This window comes from Nicotiana tomentosiformis, chromosome 2, assembly GCF_000390325.3.
Source record: "Nicotiana tomentosiformis chromosome 2, ASM39032v3, whole genome shotgun sequence".
Taxonomy (NCBI): Eukaryota; Viridiplantae; Streptophyta; class Magnoliopsida; order Solanales; family Solanaceae; genus Nicotiana; species Nicotiana tomentosiformis.
In genome coordinates this window covers 193,138,300-193,157,783 of record NC_090813.1, presented here as the reverse complement: position 1 = coordinate 193,157,783, position 19,484 = coordinate 193,138,300, and the positions used below count along the sequence as shown (strand labels likewise).

The window sequence follows — 19,484 nt, the reverse complement described above, 5'->3', positions numbered from 1 at the left end:
TTATTTAGTTAATTGTAAACACCCGACCGCGTCACTGGTTACTTGTCACTGTTTACTTCATTACTGTATCCAAATAAGTTAGTTCCTCTCCCACTCTAATCTACAATTGCAATATTATTGATTACTTCATAGGTGAAATATGCTTGAACGGAGAGACCTCAACTTTAAGGCTTCAAATCCAAATAACTATGGGTGTGTTTGATAGGAAGGAAAATATTTTTCGAAAAATATTTTCCAATTTTCTCATGTTTGGTTGGATTAAATATTTTGGAAAACATTTTCCCTATGAATTCATTTTCCTCCAATTGAAGGAAAATATTTTCCCTATCAAAAGAAGTGAAAACATTTTCCAAAACTCATTCTCAACTTTCCACACCCTATTCTCCACCTTCACCAACTCACCCCACACCCACTCACCTAACCTCACCCCATGCCTACCTACCTCACCCCCTCTCTCCAAAAATTTTTTATTTCAAATTTCATTTTTTTTTCGTTACCACCCACCCTACTACCCCACAAAAAAATTATTTTTTTACCTTATTTTTTTTTTTTATAATTTCAAATTTATATTTTTTGTTTTTCTGCATCATCCACCCTCCCATCCACCATACCCTCACTGCCCTCCCCCCACAAAAAAAAAAATTTTTATTTGTAATTTCAAATTTCAGTTTTTCATTTTTCTGCACACACTCCCCCTCCCCCTCTCCCCCTCCCCTCGGGATTTTTTTTTTTATATATATATTTTTTGATTAGTTTTTTTTATTTTTCGGTTTACAGGTTCGAAATTTTATAAGTTCCAAAGTTATGAGTTCGGCAGTTTATGTGTTTGGAAGTTTACGAATTTAGAAATTATAAAGTTTACGGGTTCGAAATTTTGCGGTTTCAAAAGTTTAGCGTTTCAGAAGTTTATGAAATTTGTGGGTTCGGAATGTTAGTGATTCGAAAGTTTATGGCTTCATATTTATTATATCTAAATTATTTATAAATACTCTTGAGTAGTCATTTTCTTTAATTTGCGTACCAAACATCGGAAAATGAATAAGATTACTACTTGTTTTCCAAGAAAATATTTTCTTGAAAAATATTTTTCATGGAAAACATTTTCCGTTATACCAAACACACCCTATATCTTTCACAATAATTACTTATATTCACAATAGCTTTAAACTAACTGTTCCTATTTTAAATTTGTTTTCCAACCGTTGCTAATTTCTTTTTACAAGCATTCGACTTTTCCTTTCACAAATCACATAGATGTATTTCAAACGAGAAGAAGAAGAGTAGTTCCAATGTTTGAGTGGTTGAAATTTTTATCCAGAAAACAGGGGATAGTAGAAGTTTTCACTATGAAAAAGGTGACGTCATTGTGATTTGTGGAACAAAGTTAAGAACGGAAATATAGACATATTCTTGCCTTCTTGGGATAGAAAGAATTCCTAATAATTAGTAAGAATCTACAATTGCACTTCATTTTTAGTCCAATTCTGATACTATTCTTACTATAATAACGTATCTTTCATTCTTCAATTATAAACGAGGAGAAGTTATGTTCTATAATTGTGTTTACCCGAAAAACGGATAAAGTTAGAATTTGTATGTAGTTCTAAGAATACGTAGTATAACTTGACATGAATCGTAAAGGAAAATATAAATATCAAATATTGACCGTAAAAGATGAAAAATAAGCAAAGTTGAAAAGAGGATGATTTATGAACAAGCAAGATGAAATGATGTATGAAGCTCTAAAGGATAATTTTCCAATATAGGAATGTATCAATAGTATTTTAGTTACAGTGTATGAATCACTTGATAGATCCCCCTTACAAGAATAATAGTCATCCCTCTTATAGTGGAGGGATCCTACTTTGGATATAATTAAAAATACATAATGGGGAACCCATGATAAATCAATTTTTCCCTAGTTTCCGCCGAGATTCCCTTTCTTAGTGCGGTTGTAACGGCTCTTGTTTATGAGCTCGATATTGACCTGAGCTCGATTTTGACTCGAGCTCGATATTGACTTGAGTTCGATTTTGACTCGGGGCCTGGTATTAATTCGGGCTCAGTATTGGTCGATCTTTGACTCTTAAGCTCAATAACGTCGCTTCATATCATAGTTCGATTTTGGATTCGAGCTCGATAATGACTTCGCGCTCGGTATTGATCGATCCCTGAAACTCGAAGCTCGGTAACCTGGCTTCGGATCTCATCCCGATATTATGAAGACATTCTTCGGTCCATTATGTTCTCATCTCAACCAGTCGTTCGAAGGCCGAACTCGGTTCTGACCGTATACAGATAGTCCCCTCGTTTCTCGGGAAGGATATAGCGAGAAACGACATGATTTTCCAATAGTACGATTAGATATATACTGACGTTTGTATTGAGTTCGATCATGACGTACGTGATAGTTGTCCATGGTTTAGTTTACCAAGGCATTTAATGCATGTCAGACGATGGTCGGCCACTGTTGATACTGAACCGACGTTGCTCAATCTATAAATATCCCCTTTCTTTACCATTTATCACTTTTACATCTCCAATCTCCAAATTTTCTAAAGTTCTTTCTTGCATCTTCTGAGCTCATCTGTAAATCTGTGATTTTTCATTGCAAAATCTTTTTTCTGTGATTTTTACTGCAAAATTTTCCTTTAAAACATCAGATATTTGTTATCTCCTTCCTTTTTTGATCTTTAAATACAAAATGGCAAAAACATCAAAAATCGTTCCTCACAAAGAAAAAGCTTCTTCTTCACAGTCTGCCGCCGTCAAAACACCGGTGGAACCACGGCCTGAGGAGTGTATTCCCGAAGCGTGTGTTCTTACCTCCGATTTTAAGGTCGATAAAGCCTCATCGGTTCCTGGTCGATGTGAACTAGTATCGAGGTATATGTTCTCGATAACTAAGGGACATCTCGAGCAGCTGAGAAAAGATTGTAACTGGGAGAAAATAGAAGTGATAATCCCGGCTCCCGAAGAAGATATTTTTACTTATGTGAAAGGGTTTTTAAGTGTGTATACTTACCCTTTTTCCATTGGGCCCCCTCGACCCTGTCGTTATCGCTTTTTGCCGCCAATACCAAATAACCCTAGGCCAAATCCATCCTTTCTTTTAGTTGATCGTTATTCTGATTCGCTTTTTTGTGAACAAGATCGAGGGGATGCCATTCACCCTCGACCATCTTATCAGACTGTATATCCCCCGCCTCTATCGAGGTGGGCTAATAAAACTCCAGTGCCGGGCTAACAAAGTGCTCTTCTCGAGCATAGATGAGGATAAGGACCGGGGTTGGATGGGCAGGTTCGTTCTAGTGAAGACATCCGATCTGATCTCAGCCAAGAAGATGCCATTCCTTGAGGAGTGGAACATGAAGCGTAAGTATATTTCCACTGTTAGCTTTTATTGCTTTGCTCCTTCATTTCTTTTACCGATATCTTTTTTTTTCGTGATATAGCAGTTGCTTGGATGCCCGATGCTGTTCCCGACCTTAAGAGCTGGGTACAGGCCCTAGCTTCAACTTCTATATACGCTGAGCGCTCGTGGCGTGATTTGTCAAAGGGCCTATGGGAGGCCAAAAATCATGGTAAGCCTCTTTCCCATGCCTTTGTTTGGTTCGAACAGAATGTTTTCCATATACTTAACCAATTTTCTTGTGCGTAGGCTTGGGCAAAGATACGGTCATGAGGCCCCCGTCTGGTGAGGAAGAGACTTCGGCCCCAGTTCCAAAACCGACGAAGGATAATAAGAGAAAAAGGGCCTCCACTTCCGAGGATCCAGAACCCAAGACAAGGACGGCTCGTAAGTCGAAGAGGAAAATTATCCCTCTGACCAAATAATTTGTTCGGCATCTGAGGGATGAAGGCGAAGAAGAAGAAGAAGAAGAAGAAGAAGAAGAAGTTCACGGGTCTGTACTGGTGGCCCGAGTGAAGAAAACCATCGATGCCCCAAAGACAGCTGGATCGATGGTGGTTTATGAAGCTCTGCCTCGAACTGAGGGGATATCGGAGAAAGATTCGGACAGAGTCCCCGAATCATTAGAGACTAAGGATGCTTCCTACTGAAGTCAACAAACGGCGAGTATATCCGAAGGGGTCGGTCCTGAAGCTCTCCGAAGTGAGGAGAACTCCCCAAGCGAGTCGCTTGGGGAAATAGTAATCGGAGACTCACCCACTTTCCCTGCTTTTTCCAAAGGGGCGATTCGGGAAGCCCAAGCTTTGGGGGCCCTCGACGTAGACCGGTCTCATGAAGGGGAGGACCCCTTTCGTGATTTGTTTACTGGTGTCGAGGGCGTTGCTGGCCCTAGTGATTAGGGCCTTTTCTGTGAAGTGCAACAAGCTCTGAATCGAGTAAGCTCTAACTCCCTTCGTTGATACCACTTTCATGTTTGCTATTCTTTTCTAACTTCTTTTCTTCTTTCTTTGTAGGCCGCAGCAGTTCACCGAGAAGCATGTTTTCGGTCTCGAGCATAGCTGCGTCGATATGAGGCCGACCTCCGACGGGTCATGGAGGAGAGGAACGCCCTTAGACTCCTCTTCGAGCAGAGGGAAGAAGAAATCAAGGACCTCCGAGCTGAATTGGTCAAGGCTCATCAAGACCAGACCGACCTGACCGAGCAGGTAATGATAATCTTAAAAACCCATAGGCTCGATTCTAGAACGGCGGATAATATTTCGATCTCACAGCTGCAGCAGAAGCTTGAGGTGATTGGGAAGCTTCGTGAGGAGGTCGATATGATAAGGGCGGAGACCTTAGGATGGAAAGATGGCATGGACCGTCTCGCCGTAGAAAAAGAAACTGCTCGAGCCCAATTATCATCGGCCGAAAACCAACTTCAAATCATAAAGGAGAAGATCTCGGTTCAAGCAAGAAAAATAGAGGAGCTCGAGGCTCGGTTGGCCTCCGAACTTGCCAAGGCCAAATCTGACGCCGAAAAAGCAAAGGCCAATGCGAATACATTCGTGGCCATCTATCGGGCTGATACTGAAGCAACTCAGGTACAAGCAAGAAAGGCATCCGAGATCGCTAAAACTCGAGCATATTGGGATGTTGAACTTGCCAAATGCCAATCTAGGAGGGTGACCCTCGAGGAGATCTATGCTCAAGATTTCGATCTCACCGAAGAGATAAAAAGGGCTAAAGAGCTCGAAGACGATGCTGAAGCCTTGGCTTCCAATGATGACGATGATGATGATGGGAGCAAGAGTGGGTCTGAGAGCGTAGAGGAGCCTGATGGAGAAGAGACCGCCTCCGGAGATAACAGGAGATTTAGAGTTTTTTTTCTTATTTTTTGTGTAGGGTCCTGTTCGGACGTTGTAAACACTCTTATATATATATATATATATATAAAGATCTTTTCCTTTACTGGTTTGTCTCTGTTTTATTTTCTGCCTTGTGAAGATTTTGTTTCATTCATGCCTTATGAAAGTTTTCATAAGTTCGAGGCTTTAGGCATTTTGATCGAATTCGGACCTTGTAGTCTTTATAACCGAGTGAGTGCTTTGCTTGATCTCAGAATAATTGTTAGCCCTTAGGCTTAGTAGTCAAGTGAATGGTTGCTTGAACTCGAAGAAAGGTAGCCCGTAGGCTTTATAGTCGAGTGAGTGATTGCTCAAACTCGAAGAAAGGTAGCCCGTAGGCTTTATTAGTCGAGCGAATGTTTTGCTCAAACTCGAAGTAAGAGTAGCCCTTAGGCTTTTATTGGTCGAGTGAGTGCTTTGCTCGAACTCGAAGTAAGGTAGCTCGTAGGCTTAATAGTCGAGTGAGTTATTTCTCGAACTTGAAGGAATGTAGCCCAGGCTTTATTAGTCGAGTGAGTGCTTTGCCCGAACTCTAAGTAAGGTAGCCCGTAGGCTTAATAGTCGAGTGAGTGATTGCTCAAACTCAAAGGAAGGTAGCACGTAGGCTTTATTAGTCGAGTAAGTGCTTTGCTCGAACTCGAAGTAAGGTAGACCATAGGCTTAATAGTCGAGCAAGTGATTGCTCGAACTCGAATAAATGTAGCCCGTAGGCTTTATTAGTTGAGTGAGTGTTTTTCTCGAACTCGAAGTAAGGTAGTCCGCAGTCTTAGTAGTCGAGTGAGTGATTGCTCGAACTCTAAGTAAGGTTGCCGTAGGCTTAATAGTCGAGTGAGTGATTGCTCGAACTTGAAGAAAGGTAGCCCGTAGGCTTTATTAGTCGAGTGAGTATTTTGCTCGAACTCGAAGTAAGATAGCCCGCCATCTTAGTAGTCGAGTGAGTTCTTTGCTCAAACTCGAAGTAATAGTAGCCCTTAGGCTTTTATTGGTCGAGTGAGTGCTTTTCTCGAACTCGAAGTAAGGTATCCCGTAGGCTTAATAGTCGAGTGAGTGATTGCTCGAACTCGAAGGAAGGTAGCCCATAGGCTTTATTAGTCGAGTGAGTGCTTTGCTCAAACTCGAAGTAAGGTAGCCTGTAGGCTTAATATTCGAGTGAGTGATTGCTCGAACTCGAAGAAAGGTAGCCCGTAGGCTTTATTTAGTCGAGTGAGTGTTTTGCTCGAACTCGAAGTAGGGTAGCCCGCAGGCATAGTAGTCGAGTGAGTGCTTTGCTCGAACTAGAAGTAATAGTAGCCCTTAGGCTTTTACTGGTCGAGTGAGTGCTTTGCTCGAACTTGAACTAAGGTAGCCCGTAGGCTTAATAGTCGAGTGAGTGATTGCTCGAACTCGAAGTAATAGTAGCTCGTAGGCTTTTATTGGTCGAATGAGTGCTTTGCTCGAACTCGAAGTAAGGTAGCCCGTAAGATTAATAGTCGAGTGAGTGATTGCTCGAACTCGAAGGAAGGTAGCCCATAGGCTTTTATTGGTTAAGTGAGTGCTTTGCTCGAACTCGAAGTAAGGTAGCTCGTATGCTTAATAGTTGAGTGAGTGATTGCTCGAACTCAAAATAAGGTAGCCCGTAGGCTGTATTTGCTTTGCTCGATCTCGAAGTAAGGTAGCCCGTAGGCTTAATAGTCGAGTGAGTGATTGCTCGAACTCGAAGGAAGGTAGCACATAGGCTTTATTAGTCGAGTGAGTGCTTTGCTCGAACTCGAAGTAAGGTAGCACGTAGGCTTAGTAGTTGAGTGAGTGATTTGCTCAAACTCGAAGTAATAGTAAGGTAGCCCGTAGGCTTAGTGTGGGGCTTGGCCTCGTTGATTTTTCGGTTGGCAGTCCCCGATTAATGGGGTAATGGTCGATCCTCGGTCGTGTTTGCATAATAGATCATGAAATAGAGGATGAGTTTTGAGACATGAAATATCGGCAAAGAAGAAGTTTCTTTTTATGTCATTGTGCATGTGTTCATGTTTTGTACCAGGGATCGAGCAACCTACACGAGCATGGTTCATTTTGACCATTTGGCTCTTATAATTGTTCCTATCGAAACCCTGTTGTTATGAAGTAACTTTCTTGCATCGAACTTACTTAATATATTGGAGGGTAATGCCCCCCAGTATTCGAGGTTGATTGTAAAGAGGCCTCAGATACTGTTGAATTGTTCTAAGTTAGCACGATCAATGGTTGCCTCATTAAAAACCTTGTCGAAAAACCCATTTGAGATAAAACCGATCTAAGGAAAAAAGAGTGCAATGCGTGCTTTCAGGCCTAAGGCTTTGTGTTGAATAATCCAACCTTGTTCCTCGTTGAACTCCTGCAAGGGTTAGTTTAGAAATATAAACGAACATGGGAGGGTCGTACCTTAGCAGCAGTATCATTATAGGTGCGACACGTTCCAATTGCATGGTAGTTGTTTGCCGTTTATAACACCGAGCTTGTAGGATCCCTTACCAACGATTTCGAGTACCTGATACGGTCCTTACCAGTTCGGACCCAGTTTTCCTTCATTTGGATTTCGGGTGTTGAGGGTGACTTTCCTTAGCACTAAGTCCCCGATTTTAAAATGGCGAAGAGTGGTTATTCGATTATAGTATCTTTCGATCTGCTGTTTTTGGGCGGCCAATCGGATGAGAGCGGCTTCTCGTTTTTCATCCAGTAATTCGAGGATAGTATTTATAGCCTCGTGATTTGACTCTTCTGTTGTATGTTGAAATTTGGCACTGGGTTCCCCGACTTCGACTGGAATCAAGGCCTCGGAGCCATATACTAAGGAGAATGGGGATGCCCCCGTACTGGATTTTGATGTTGTTCGATATGCCCAAAGAACTTCGGGTAAAATTTCTCTCCATTTCCCCTTAGTGTCTTTCAACCTTTTCTTTATGTTTTGAATGATAGTCTTGTTCGTCGATTCGGCCTGTCCATTCCCACTAGGGTGATACGGTGTTGTTAATATCCTTTTTATTTTATGGTCTTCGAGGAATTTTGTCACCTTGCTGCCGATAAATTATTTTTCATTATCACATACTATTTCGGCGGGTATCCCAAATCGACATATGATGTGATCCCAGATGAAGTCTATAACCTCTTTCTCTCTCACTTTCTCGAACGTCTGTGCCTTAACCCATTTAGAGAAATAGTCAGTCATAAATAAAATGAACTTAGCTTTACCTGGGGCCGATGGCAGAGGGCCGACGATATCCATCCCCCATTTCATGAAGTTATTCTCCTGGCTGATGGATCATCGGTGCAAACCTTTGACATTTATCACATTTTCGAACAAACTCCTTAGTGTCTTTTTCCATGCTATCCCAGTAGTATCCTGCTCTAATGATTTTGTGTACCAGTGATTCGGCGCCGGAGTGCTTCCCACAAGTGCCTTCATGGACCTCTCGTAAAACATACTCGGTGTCTCCTGGTCCTAAGCATACTGCCAATGGTCCATCGAATGTCCTTCTGTATAATGTTCCATCTTCAGCCAATATGAATCGAGCACTTTGATTTGTAGGGTCCTCAACTCTTTAGGGTCTGATGGGAGCTTTCCGTTTTTCAAGTATTCAATATATTTATTCCTCCAATCCCAGGTTAATCTCGTAGAATTTATCTCGGCATGACCTTCTTCGATCGCGGATCTCGAGAGTTGAACGACAGTCCCCGAGCTGATCTCGTCTTCCTCGACCGATGACCCCAAATTTGCAAGTGCATCGGCCTCACTGTTTTGTTCTCGAGGTACATGTTGTAAAATCCATTCTTTGAAACGGTGCAAAGTTACCTGCAGTTTGTCCAAATACCTTTGCATTCTATCTTCTCGAACTTTGAAGGTTTTGTTTACTTGGTTTACCACCAGTAAAGAGTCACACTTGGCTTTAATGATTTCTGCTCCCAAGCTTTTAGCTAGCTCGAGACCTGCAATCATGGCCTCGTACTCGGCCTCATTGTTAGTCAACTTAGAAGTTTTGATAGATTGCCTAATAGTGCTACCTGTGGGCGGCTTTAAAATGATGCCTAACCCGGACCCCTTCACATTCGAGGCACCGTCTCTGAAGAGGGTCCATACCCCCGATGATGTACCAGATTTAAACAAGAGTTCCTTTTCAACTTCGGGTACGAGGGTTGGCGTGAAGTCGGCCATGAAATCCGCTAAAATTTGAGACTTGATGGTCGTCCGGGGTTGATATTCGACGGCCCATTTGGCCAATCGGCCCAATAGTTAGGGCTTGTGCAAAATATTACGAAATGGGTAAGTGGTTAATATGCATATGGGGTGACATTAAAAGTATGGTCTTAACTTTCTAGAGGCGCTTATTAGTGGAAGTGCCAATTTCTCTAAGTGCGGATATCTAGTTTCTATTTCCCCTAAGGTTTGACTTATATAATAAACAGAAAATTGCGTACCTTGCTTCTTTCGAACTAGGACACCATTCACTGCTATTTACGATACTGCCAAGTATAAGTAAAGTTTCTCATCTGCCTTCGGAGTGTGAAGCAGCGGTGGGCTCGATAGGTATCGCTTCAATTTCTCTAATACATGTTGGCATTCCGGGGTCCAGGCGAAATCACTCTTCTTTTTTAGTAGAGAGAAAAATTGGTGGCTTCGATCCGACGACCTCGAAATGAATGGGCCTAAGGCAGCTATCTGTCCGGTTAGCTTCTGTACGGTTAGCTTCTGTACGGCTTTTACACTGTCCACGACGGTGATGACTTTGATGGCCTTGATTTTATCGGGGTTGATATCGATTCCTCGATTCGATACCATGAAACTAAGGAACTTTCCCGAACCGACCCCGAAAGCACATTTTTCGGGGTTGAGCTTCATGTTGTATTTCCTTAAAATCTCGAACGTATCCTGCAAATGAACCAAATGTTCCTCTGCGCGTAGGGACTTAACTAGCATGTCATCAATATAAACTTCCATTGATTTACCTATTTCTTCTTCGAACATTTTATTTACTAGGCGTTGGTAAGTAACTCCTGCATTGTTTAGCCCGAAGGGCATTACATTATAACAATATGTTCCATACTTGGTGATAAATGAAGTCTTTTCTCGGTCCTCCGAGTTCATTTGGATTTGATTGTACCCAGAATAGGCATCGAGAAAAGTAAGGATCTTGTTGTAAGCCATGGCGTCGATCATGCGATCGATGTTAGGCAGTGGAAAAGAATCTTTGGAGCACGCCTTGTTTAAATCCTAATAATCTACACACATTCTAAGTTTGTTCCCTTTTTTAGGGACTACAACTACATTGGCTAACCATTCGGGATATTTTACCTTCCGAATGGATCCTATTTTGAGAAGTTTAGTTACCTCATCCTTTATGAATTCGTACTTTATCTCGGACTGGGGTCTCCTCTTTTGCTTCACCGGTTTGAACTCGGGGTCCAGGCTTAGCCGATGCGTCGTTATCTCCGGTGGGATCCCTGTCATGTCTAAATGGGACCAAGCAAAACAATCTATGTTATCAATAAGAAATTAAATAAGCCTTTTCCTAAGTTCGGGGGTTAATCCCGTTCCCAGGTATACCTTTCGCTCGGGGCGGTACTCGATCAATATAATTTGTTCCAACTCTTCGACAAATGATTTGGTGGCGTTGGAGTCTTCGGGGACAATAAAAGTTTGAGGGGTCAGAAAGTCCTCCTCTTCTTCTTCTGTCTCCTGCTTCCCCGATTCGGTCGAGGCTGATGGCTGTGATTGCTATTTGACTTCCTCTTTACCTTTGATGCTCGTCCTTTCCGAGGTTGATAGTGTCGATATCGGTGTTACCTCATCGACCACAAACATTTCCTTTGCAGTATGATGTTCCCCGTATACTAGTTTTACACTGTCCGACGTCGTGAATTTCATCACTTGGTGGAGGGTCGAAGGGACTGCCCTCATATTGTGGATCCAAGGTCTTCCGAGAAGGGCATTGTATCTCATGTCACCCTCAATTATGTGAAACTTGGTGTCTTGAATTGTTCCAGCCACGTTCACCGGTAGAATAATCTCCCCTTTAGTTGTTTCACTGGCCATATTAAAGCCGTTTAAAACCCTAGTTGCAGGTACTATTTGATTCTGTAGGCCGTGCTGTTCCACGACCCTCGATCGGATGATATTCGCCGAACTACCTAGATCCACTAAAACACGCTTAACTTGAACTTTACTTAATAAGATAGAAATTACCAGAGCGTCGCTGCGGGGATGAGAAATGCCTTCTGCTTCTTCGTTATTGAATGACAAAGTGCCTTCGGGCATATAATCTCGGGTTCGTTTTTCCCTAGTAGTTGATACCTTAGTGTGTTTGAACATGGGTCCCATGTGTAATGTCGACCCCACCAACGATCATATGAATGAAATATTAGGGTTTCTCCTGTTCATTTTTCCTGTTGGCGTCTCTTTCTCTGAAATAATTCTTGGCTCGATCGCTGAAGAACTCTCGAAGGTGGCCCTCGTTGAATAGACGGGCTACCTCCTTCCTTAATTGTCTGCAATCCTCGGTCTTGTGACCATGCATGCCATGATACTTGCACATCAAATTTGGGTTTCTTTGGGAAGGATCGGTCTGTATGGTTCTGGGCCACCTAGTATCTTAGATCCTTCTGATTGCCGATACAATGCCCGATGCATCGATGCTAAAGTTATATTCTCATAACCGAGGTGCCTCTGTGGGATCGGCATACTTGTCAAAATCACTTTTGCTCATAAGTCCCTGAGAACTCTATCCTCGATCACTTCTTCGATTGTTCCGGGAGGAATTGTGTCCTGAACCATTATTCCTTCGATTTGCGGTATATAGTTGATATCAGTCTTTGTTTGATCTTGTCTCCTTATCGATGTCCTTCTGGTTTTTGACTACTGACCTGTTTGGATGTACTGAACCGAAAGGGGCCCCTAGTTGGTCGTCTTCGACCCTGATCGTCGATTGATATTGCTTGTGCACATCTGCCCAGGTTACGGCCGGATACTCGATCAAACTTTGTTTCAACTGACGTGATGCTATCGAAATCTGCCCGTTCAACCCTTGGGTGAAATCTTGAACGGCCCAATCATCTATGACCGGTGGAAATTTCATGCGTTCTATTTGAAATCGGGACACGAACTCCCTCAGCATTTCATTCCCCCTTTGTCTCACCTTGAAAAGGTCTGATTTCCTCATTGCGACCTTTATGGCCCATGTATGTGCCTTTACGAATGAATTTGCTAACATGGAGAATGAATCGATGGAGTTTGGTGGCAGGTTGTGATACCAAATCATTGCTCCCTTCGAAAGGGTCTCTCCGAATTTTTTTAACAGTACAGATTCGATCTCATCATCTTCTAGGTCATTCCCTTTAATGGCACATGTATAAGAGGTAACATGTTCATTAAGGTCGGTCGTTCCATTATATTTAGGGATATTGTGCATGCGGAATTTTTTGGGGATCGATTTTGGAGATGCATTTGGTGGAAAAGGCTTTTGCACGAATATTTTGGAATCCAAACCCTTCAACATTGGTGGTGCCCCCGGGATCTGATCGACCTTGGAGTTATATGTTTCCATTTTTTTATCGTTTGCCTCGATCCTCCTTTCTCCTGATTCTATTCGTTTGGTCAGTTCTTCGAACATCTTAGTAATTTCGGGATTAGTCCCCGATTCTTGCTCATTTGACCTTATTATAGCTGGCTCCATTTTGTGGGTGACTTCTCGGGGTGGACTGGGCTCCGGCCTGCTCGGTATCTGGGTTTGACTCTGCAACTGAGCTATCGCTACCTGTTGAGCTTGCAACATTTTGAAAATCATATGCAAGTTGATTCTGTTTTCCTCAACGTTATGGGTGTCTCGAGCTGCAGATTGAGTACTACCATGAATGCTATTTTCAGGTTCAGAATGTTGGTTTGCCTCAATAGTTACATGCGAATTAACGTCTAATGGTACTTCGACTCGAGTCCTAATGGTATCGACAAGCGGTCTTTCGGCCCTGGGCGTCAAGTTATTGTTCTCACCTTGAAGGCCAGCTTCGTTGTCGATAGGTAAGGCCATTAATTGAGTGTTCGTCGTTGCTAATCCGAAATCAAAGACACTTTCAACAACAAACGTAAAATGGTGTGTTTTAAAGATTCGTATCAAATAACCACTGTTAAGGATACGTGGTATAACTTGACATGAATCATAAAGGGAAATAAATATATCAAATATTGACTGTAAAGGATAAAAAATAAGCAAAGTTGAAAAGAGGATGATTTATGAACAAGCAAGATGAAATGATGTATGAAGCTCAGAAGGATAATCTTCCAATATAGGAATGTATCAAAAGTATTTTAGTTACTGTGTATGAATCACTTGATAGGTGCCCCTTACAGGAATAATAGTCATCCCTCTTATAGCGGAGGGATCCTACTTTGGATATAATTAAAAATACATAGTGGGGAACCCTTGATAAATCAGTTTTTCCCTAGTTTCCGCCGAGATTCCCTTTCTTAGTGCGGTTGTAACGGCTCTTGTCTATAAGCTCGATATTGACCTGAGCTCGATTTTGACTCGAGCTCGATATTGACTCGAGCTCGATTTTGACTCGGGGCCCGGTATTAATTCGGGCTCAGTATTGGTCGGTCTTTGACTCTTAAGCTCAATAACGACGCTTCGCATCATAGTTCGATTTTGGATTCGAGCTCGATAATGACTTCGAGCTCGGTATTGATCGGTCCCTGAAACTCGAAGCTCGGTAACTTGGCTTCGGATCTCATCCCGATATTATGAAGACGCTCTTCGGTTCATTATGTTCCCATCTCGACCAGTCGTTCGAAGACCGAACTCGGTTTTGACCGTATACAAATTGTGAAGCAAAAAATTTATAAAAATAAAGAAGAATTTGTTCCATAATAAAAAGTTTTCTATTATTTTTGGCTTCCATGCTTGCCTTTTATTTTATGTAGACAAGAAACAATATATTGAGCCTAAGTCGTTCATCATTAAATTCAAACACCAACCATGATGTGTATAGGTAAAAGAATATAATTGGCACATGAGCATAGGTTTTTAAATCTCTAAATTCAAACACCAAGAATATGTTCTATTAACAAACATTTTCTTAAAATTAATTGACAAGTAGATGATTTCAATTATTATTTCTTTCTTTGTATTTAAAATCAGAATTTTTGTAATAGCATTTAACCGTATGAAAGCAAGTGCGGCTAATTTTAATGTAATGCTTCAAAAGAAGCCTTCTTATTTCTTATTTAAAAAATAAAAAGAGTCGTGTCATTCACAATAAATAATTACTACTTATATTAATTGTATTTAAAGATTTTTTCATATTCAAGTTCTATGGATATTAAATAGCCTATAAAAATGTGTTTAAATGTTAAAAATTAAAGAATGAATTAATACTTTAACGTCAAAAGAAAAGAAAGAAGACATCTTCAAAAAATAATCTTAAAATAAGGTATTTAACATTAATTATCGAATACGATATTTCTGTTTACCCTTAAAATTGAATACCAATTAAACTTATAATATTATTTTAAGTACACGTGATTTCACCTAATACCAATTGATAGATGTGAGGATGAGTAATAGAAATTAATAATAAAGTAAAGCAAACCAGTGTTAGAATGGAACTCATCCCTCGAGTTTGGATACCCTCGAACTAGTTGATGCAAGAACAATTAAAGTATGACAAGTTGATGAACAATAGTATAAACGAGAAAGAGAATTATATTGCTTTGATATCTATCCACAGTGTCTTCTACAAATGATTAGAACTCCTCTTTATATAGTAGAGGAATTATACTTATGATATAATTCTAACTACAGAAGGAAATCCCATGATTAGCTGATTAACCGTTTCTGATTTGATCCGTTCCGAGATTTACGTCATGATCTTCGACCAGTCACCGAGATTTACGCTATGATCCTCGACCAGTCACGGATATCTCGCCTTTCTGTTATTATACTATCTTAGATCTTGCTCGATGTCTGTCTCATTTGGATTCGATCACTACTAGCCTCGATTTCGACAGGTATCTCGATTCTGAACTCGATACCTTATCCTCATGATTTAGTTTATTCCGTTACGAGGTCGTCCTTCGATGCAACCTTCCGGCCTCGGTCAAATAGTAAAATCGGGTGGGCTCAATTTTAATCGTATACAGATAGTCCCCTCATTTTTTGGAGTGTAATGACAAGAAACGAATTGAACCTTCGATTTTTTACCTCGACCTGTCATGACGTCACCCTCGTGACGTAAGCGACGGAAGTGACTGAAACGTCCCGTCTGTACAGTTACCAAGGCATTAAATGCGCGTCAGTCGATGGTCGGCCACCGCCAATTTTGAACCGTCGTTGTAAAATCTATAAATAACTCCTCTCTTCACCATTTCGAACTTTTACTTTCAAATTTCTAATCTCCAAAGCTTTTTATATCTTCTAAGTTCTTCATCTGCAAATCTACGATTTTCACTGCTAACCTCTTATTAGAACACCAAATCTTATCATCTCCATCTATTTTTAACTTCAAATCTAAATGGCGAAAATGTCAAAAACTGTTCCTCAAAAGAAAAATGCTTCTTCATCGCGGCCGGCCGGCGACAAAACACCGGTGGAGCCGTGCCGTGAGGAGTTTATTCCCGGGGAGGTGCGTCCTCACTTCTGACTTTAAGACCGACAAAACTTCATCGGTCCCTGGTTGATGCGAGCCAATGTCGAGGTATATATGCTCGATAACTGAGAGCTTCCTTAAGCAGGTGAAGAAAGACTGCAACTGGGAAGGCAAAGAGGTGGTGATTCCGGCCCCCGAGGAAGACATCACTACCCACGTGGAAGGGTTTCTGAGTATTTACACTTACCCTTTTACGTGGGCCCCCTCGATCCCATTATCGTCGATTTCTGCCACAAGTATCAAATAACCCTATGTCAAATCCATCCCTTCTTTTGGCGGATTTTTATTCTGCTCCGATATTTCGTGAGAAAAGTCGAGGGGATGCCTTTCACCCTCGACCACCTCATCAGGTTATATAGCCCCTACCTCTATCGAGGCGGGTTAATAAAACTTCAGCGCCGGGCTACCAAGGTATTTTTCTCGAGCATAGATGATGACAAGGACCGAGGCTGGATGGGATGGTTCGTTCGACTGAGGACTTCCGACCTAATCCCGGAAGAGAAGATGTCATTCCCGAGAAATGGAATATGAAGTGTAAGTACAATCCCAATGTTAGCTTCTATTTATTGTTTTGCTCCTTTGATTCTTCTCATCGATATCCTTTTCCGTGATGTAGCGGTCGCTTGGATGTCCGGTGCAATTCCTAACCTCGAGAGCTGGGTTCGAGACCTGGCCTCGACCTATACGTACGTCGAGCGCTCATGGCACGATTATTAAAGGGCCGATGGGAGGCCAAAAATCATGGCAAGCCCCTTTTCCATGTCTTTGATGATTTTGTTAAAGCATTTCTTACTTAATTTCCTTTCATACAGGCCTTGGCAAATATGTTTTCATGAGGCCCCTATCTGGTGAGGAGGAGATTTCGATCCCGGCACCGAAACCGGCGAAGGACAAAAAGAGGAAAAATACCTCAACCTCCGAGGATCCAGGACCTAAGAAGAAAGCGGATCGTAAGCCGAAGAAGAACATCATCCTTCTGACCGAAGACTTTGTTCAGCGTCTAAGGGAGGAAGACGAAAAAGAGGAAGAAAACAACTCTGGCCCGGTGGCCCGAGTGGGAATGAGCATCGAGGCCCCAAAGGCCACTGAATCGGTGAAGGCTGCAAAGACTCCATCTCGAGATGAGGGGGTCTCGGGAAAAGACTTGGGCGAAGTCCCCGAGTCATCGAGGATTGAATATGCCTCCCACCATAATGAGCCAATAGTGGGTACAGTTGTAGGGGCTGGTCTCGAGGCCCTCCGAGATGGAGAGAACCCCCCAAGTGATCTACTTGGGGCAATAGAAATTGGAGGCTCCCCACTGCTCCCCTCATTTTCTGAGGAGATGATTCAAGAGGCTTGGGCCTTGAAGACCCTCTCCATCGAAGGGGGCCACGGAATGGAGGATCCCTTCCGTGATTACTTTACTGGGGCCGAAGATGCTACTGGCGTGAGCGACTTGGAGGACTCGAGGAAAGACTCGGGCGAGGCATCGAGCCTTTTCAATGAAGCGCAGCAAGCTCTGAATCGGGTAAGCCTTAACTCCCCTTGTTGGTATTACTCTTGTGTTCATTTTTCTCTTCCTGTCTAACTTCTTTTCTTCTTTCTGCGTAGGCCTCAGCGCTTCATCAAGAAGTATTTTCTCAGTCTTGAGCTGAGCTGAGTCGGTACGAGGCCGACATTCAAAGGCTTACCGAGGAGAGGAATGCCCTCAACCTTCTCGGTGGGCAAAAAGAAGAAGAGATCAAGGACCTCCGAGCCGAATTGGCCACGGCTCACAAAGATCAGACTGACCTGATCGAGCAGGTAATGAAAATCTTAAAAGCTCATAGGCTCGATTCGGGAACGGTGTCTAACATTTCAATCTCACAGCTGCAGCATAAGGTCGAGAGGATCGAGCAGTTCTGCGAGGAGGTCAACATGATGAAGGCGGAGTCCTTGGGGTGGAAAGAAGGTATGGATCGCTTTGTTGTAGAAGAGAGACTGCTCAAGCCCAATTGGCATCGATCGAAAGTCAGCTTCGAGGCATGAAGGAGAAGAGCTCGGTTCAGGCAAAGAAAATAGAGGAGCTCGAGGCTCGGTTGGCTTCCGAACTTGCAAAGGCCAAATCTGAAGCCGAAAAGTAAAAGGCCGAGGCAGATGTGATCGTGGTCGTCTACTGGGCCGATGCTAAAGCCGCTCAAGTCCAAGCGAGAGAGGCAGCCGATACCACTCAAACACGAGCATATTGGATTTTTGAACTCGCCAAATGCCAATCTCGTAGGGAAACCCTCGAGGAGATCCACGCTCGAGGTTTCAATCTTACCGACGAGATAATAAAGGCTAGAGAGCATGAAACTGATGCTGGAGCGCTGGCCTCTTCCGATGATGATGATGATGATGATGGCAGCAAGAGCGGGTTTGAGAATGGGGAGGACCTCGATTTTAAGATCTTTTTAATTGATCGAGCTAAAAACCATTTTAGAGACAGGGACTTTGTGGCCGACTTTACGCCACCCCTCGTACCCGAGGTCGAAAAAGAACTATTATTAAAGTCGGGTACATCATCGGGGGTGTGGACCCTTTACACAGACGACGCTTCGAACGTGAAGGGGTACGTGCTAGGCATCGTTTTGAAGCCGCCCACGAGTAATACAATTAGATAAGCTATCAAACCTTCCAAGTTAAGTAACAACGAGGCCGAGTATGAAGCCATGATTGCAGGTCTCGAGCTAGCTAAAGGTTTGGGAGCAGAGGTCATCGAGGCCAAATGTGACTCCCTGCTTGTAGTAAACCAAGTCAATAGAACCTTCGAGGTTTGAGAATATCGAATGCAGAGGTACTTGGACAAATTACAGGTGACTCTACATTCATTTAAAGAATGGACCCTACAACATGTGCCTCGAGAACAAAACAGCGAGGCCGATGCCTTTGCAAATTTGGGTCATCAGTCGAAGACGACGAGATTAGCTCGATGACTGTCATACAACTTTCAAGGTCAGTAATCAAAGAAGTCCACGCCGAAATCAAATCCACAAGTCTGACGTGGGATTGGAGGAACAAATATATCGAGTACTTAAAGAACGAGAAGCTTCCATCGGATCCTAAGGAATCGAGGATTCTACGTACGAAGGCCGCACGATTCACATTAACCGAAGATGAAACACTATATAGAAGGATGTTCGATAGACCATTGGCAATATATTTGGGACCCGGAGATACCGACTACGTCCTACGAGAAATCCACGAGGGCACCTGCGGAAATCATTTCGGTACCGAATCATTGGCTCACAAAGTCATCAGAGCAGGATACTATTGGGCCGATATGGAAAAGGACACAAAAGAATTTGTTCGAAAGTTTGACAAATGTCAAAGGTATGCGCCGATGATTCACCAACCCGGAGAGCAAATCCACTCAATCTTATCCCCATGGCCATTCATGAAATGGGGAATGGATATCGTCGGCCCTCTACCATCGGCCCCAGGTAAAGCTAAATTTATTTTGTTTATGACTGACTATTTCTCTAAGTGGGTTGAAGCACTTGCTTCCGAGAAAATTAAAGAGAAAGAAGTCATAGACTTCA

At 42.5% G+C, this 19,484-nt stretch overlaps 1 protein-coding gene across 1 annotated transcript; it reads left to right on the top strand.

Annotated features, from left to right (window-relative positions):
• The first annotated feature begins 4,767 nt into the window (after window positions 1-4,767).
• Window positions 4,768-17,574, top strand: LOC138906318 (uncharacterized). The gene is made up of 3 exons (XM_070194853.1): window positions 4,768-5,203; window positions 16,755-17,452; window positions 17,536-17,574. The coding sequence occupies exons 1-3, from the start codon at window positions 4,768-4,770 to the stop codon at window positions 17,572-17,574; spliced, it is 1,173 nt and encodes a 390-aa protein (XP_070050954.1).
• The last annotated feature ends 1,910 nt before the right edge of the window (window positions 17,575-19,484 follow it).

What these genes read in the sequence shown, in the direction of transcription:
- LOC138906318 (XM_070194853.1), top strand. Translation starts at nt 4,768, where the DNA reads ATGGACCGTCTCGCCGTAGAAAAAGAAACTGCTCGAGCCCAATTATCA. An exon ending in TGATGATGATGGGAGCAAGA is followed by an intron (nt 5,204 to 16,754) that starts GTGGGTCTGAGA and finishes CCTTTCATACAG; the next exon opens with GCCTTGGCAAATATGTTTTC. An exon ending in CGCAGCAAGCTCTGAATCGG is followed by an intron (nt 17,453 to 17,535) that starts GTAAGCCTTAAC and finishes CTTTCTGCGTAG; the next exon opens with GCCTCAGCGCTTCATCAAGA.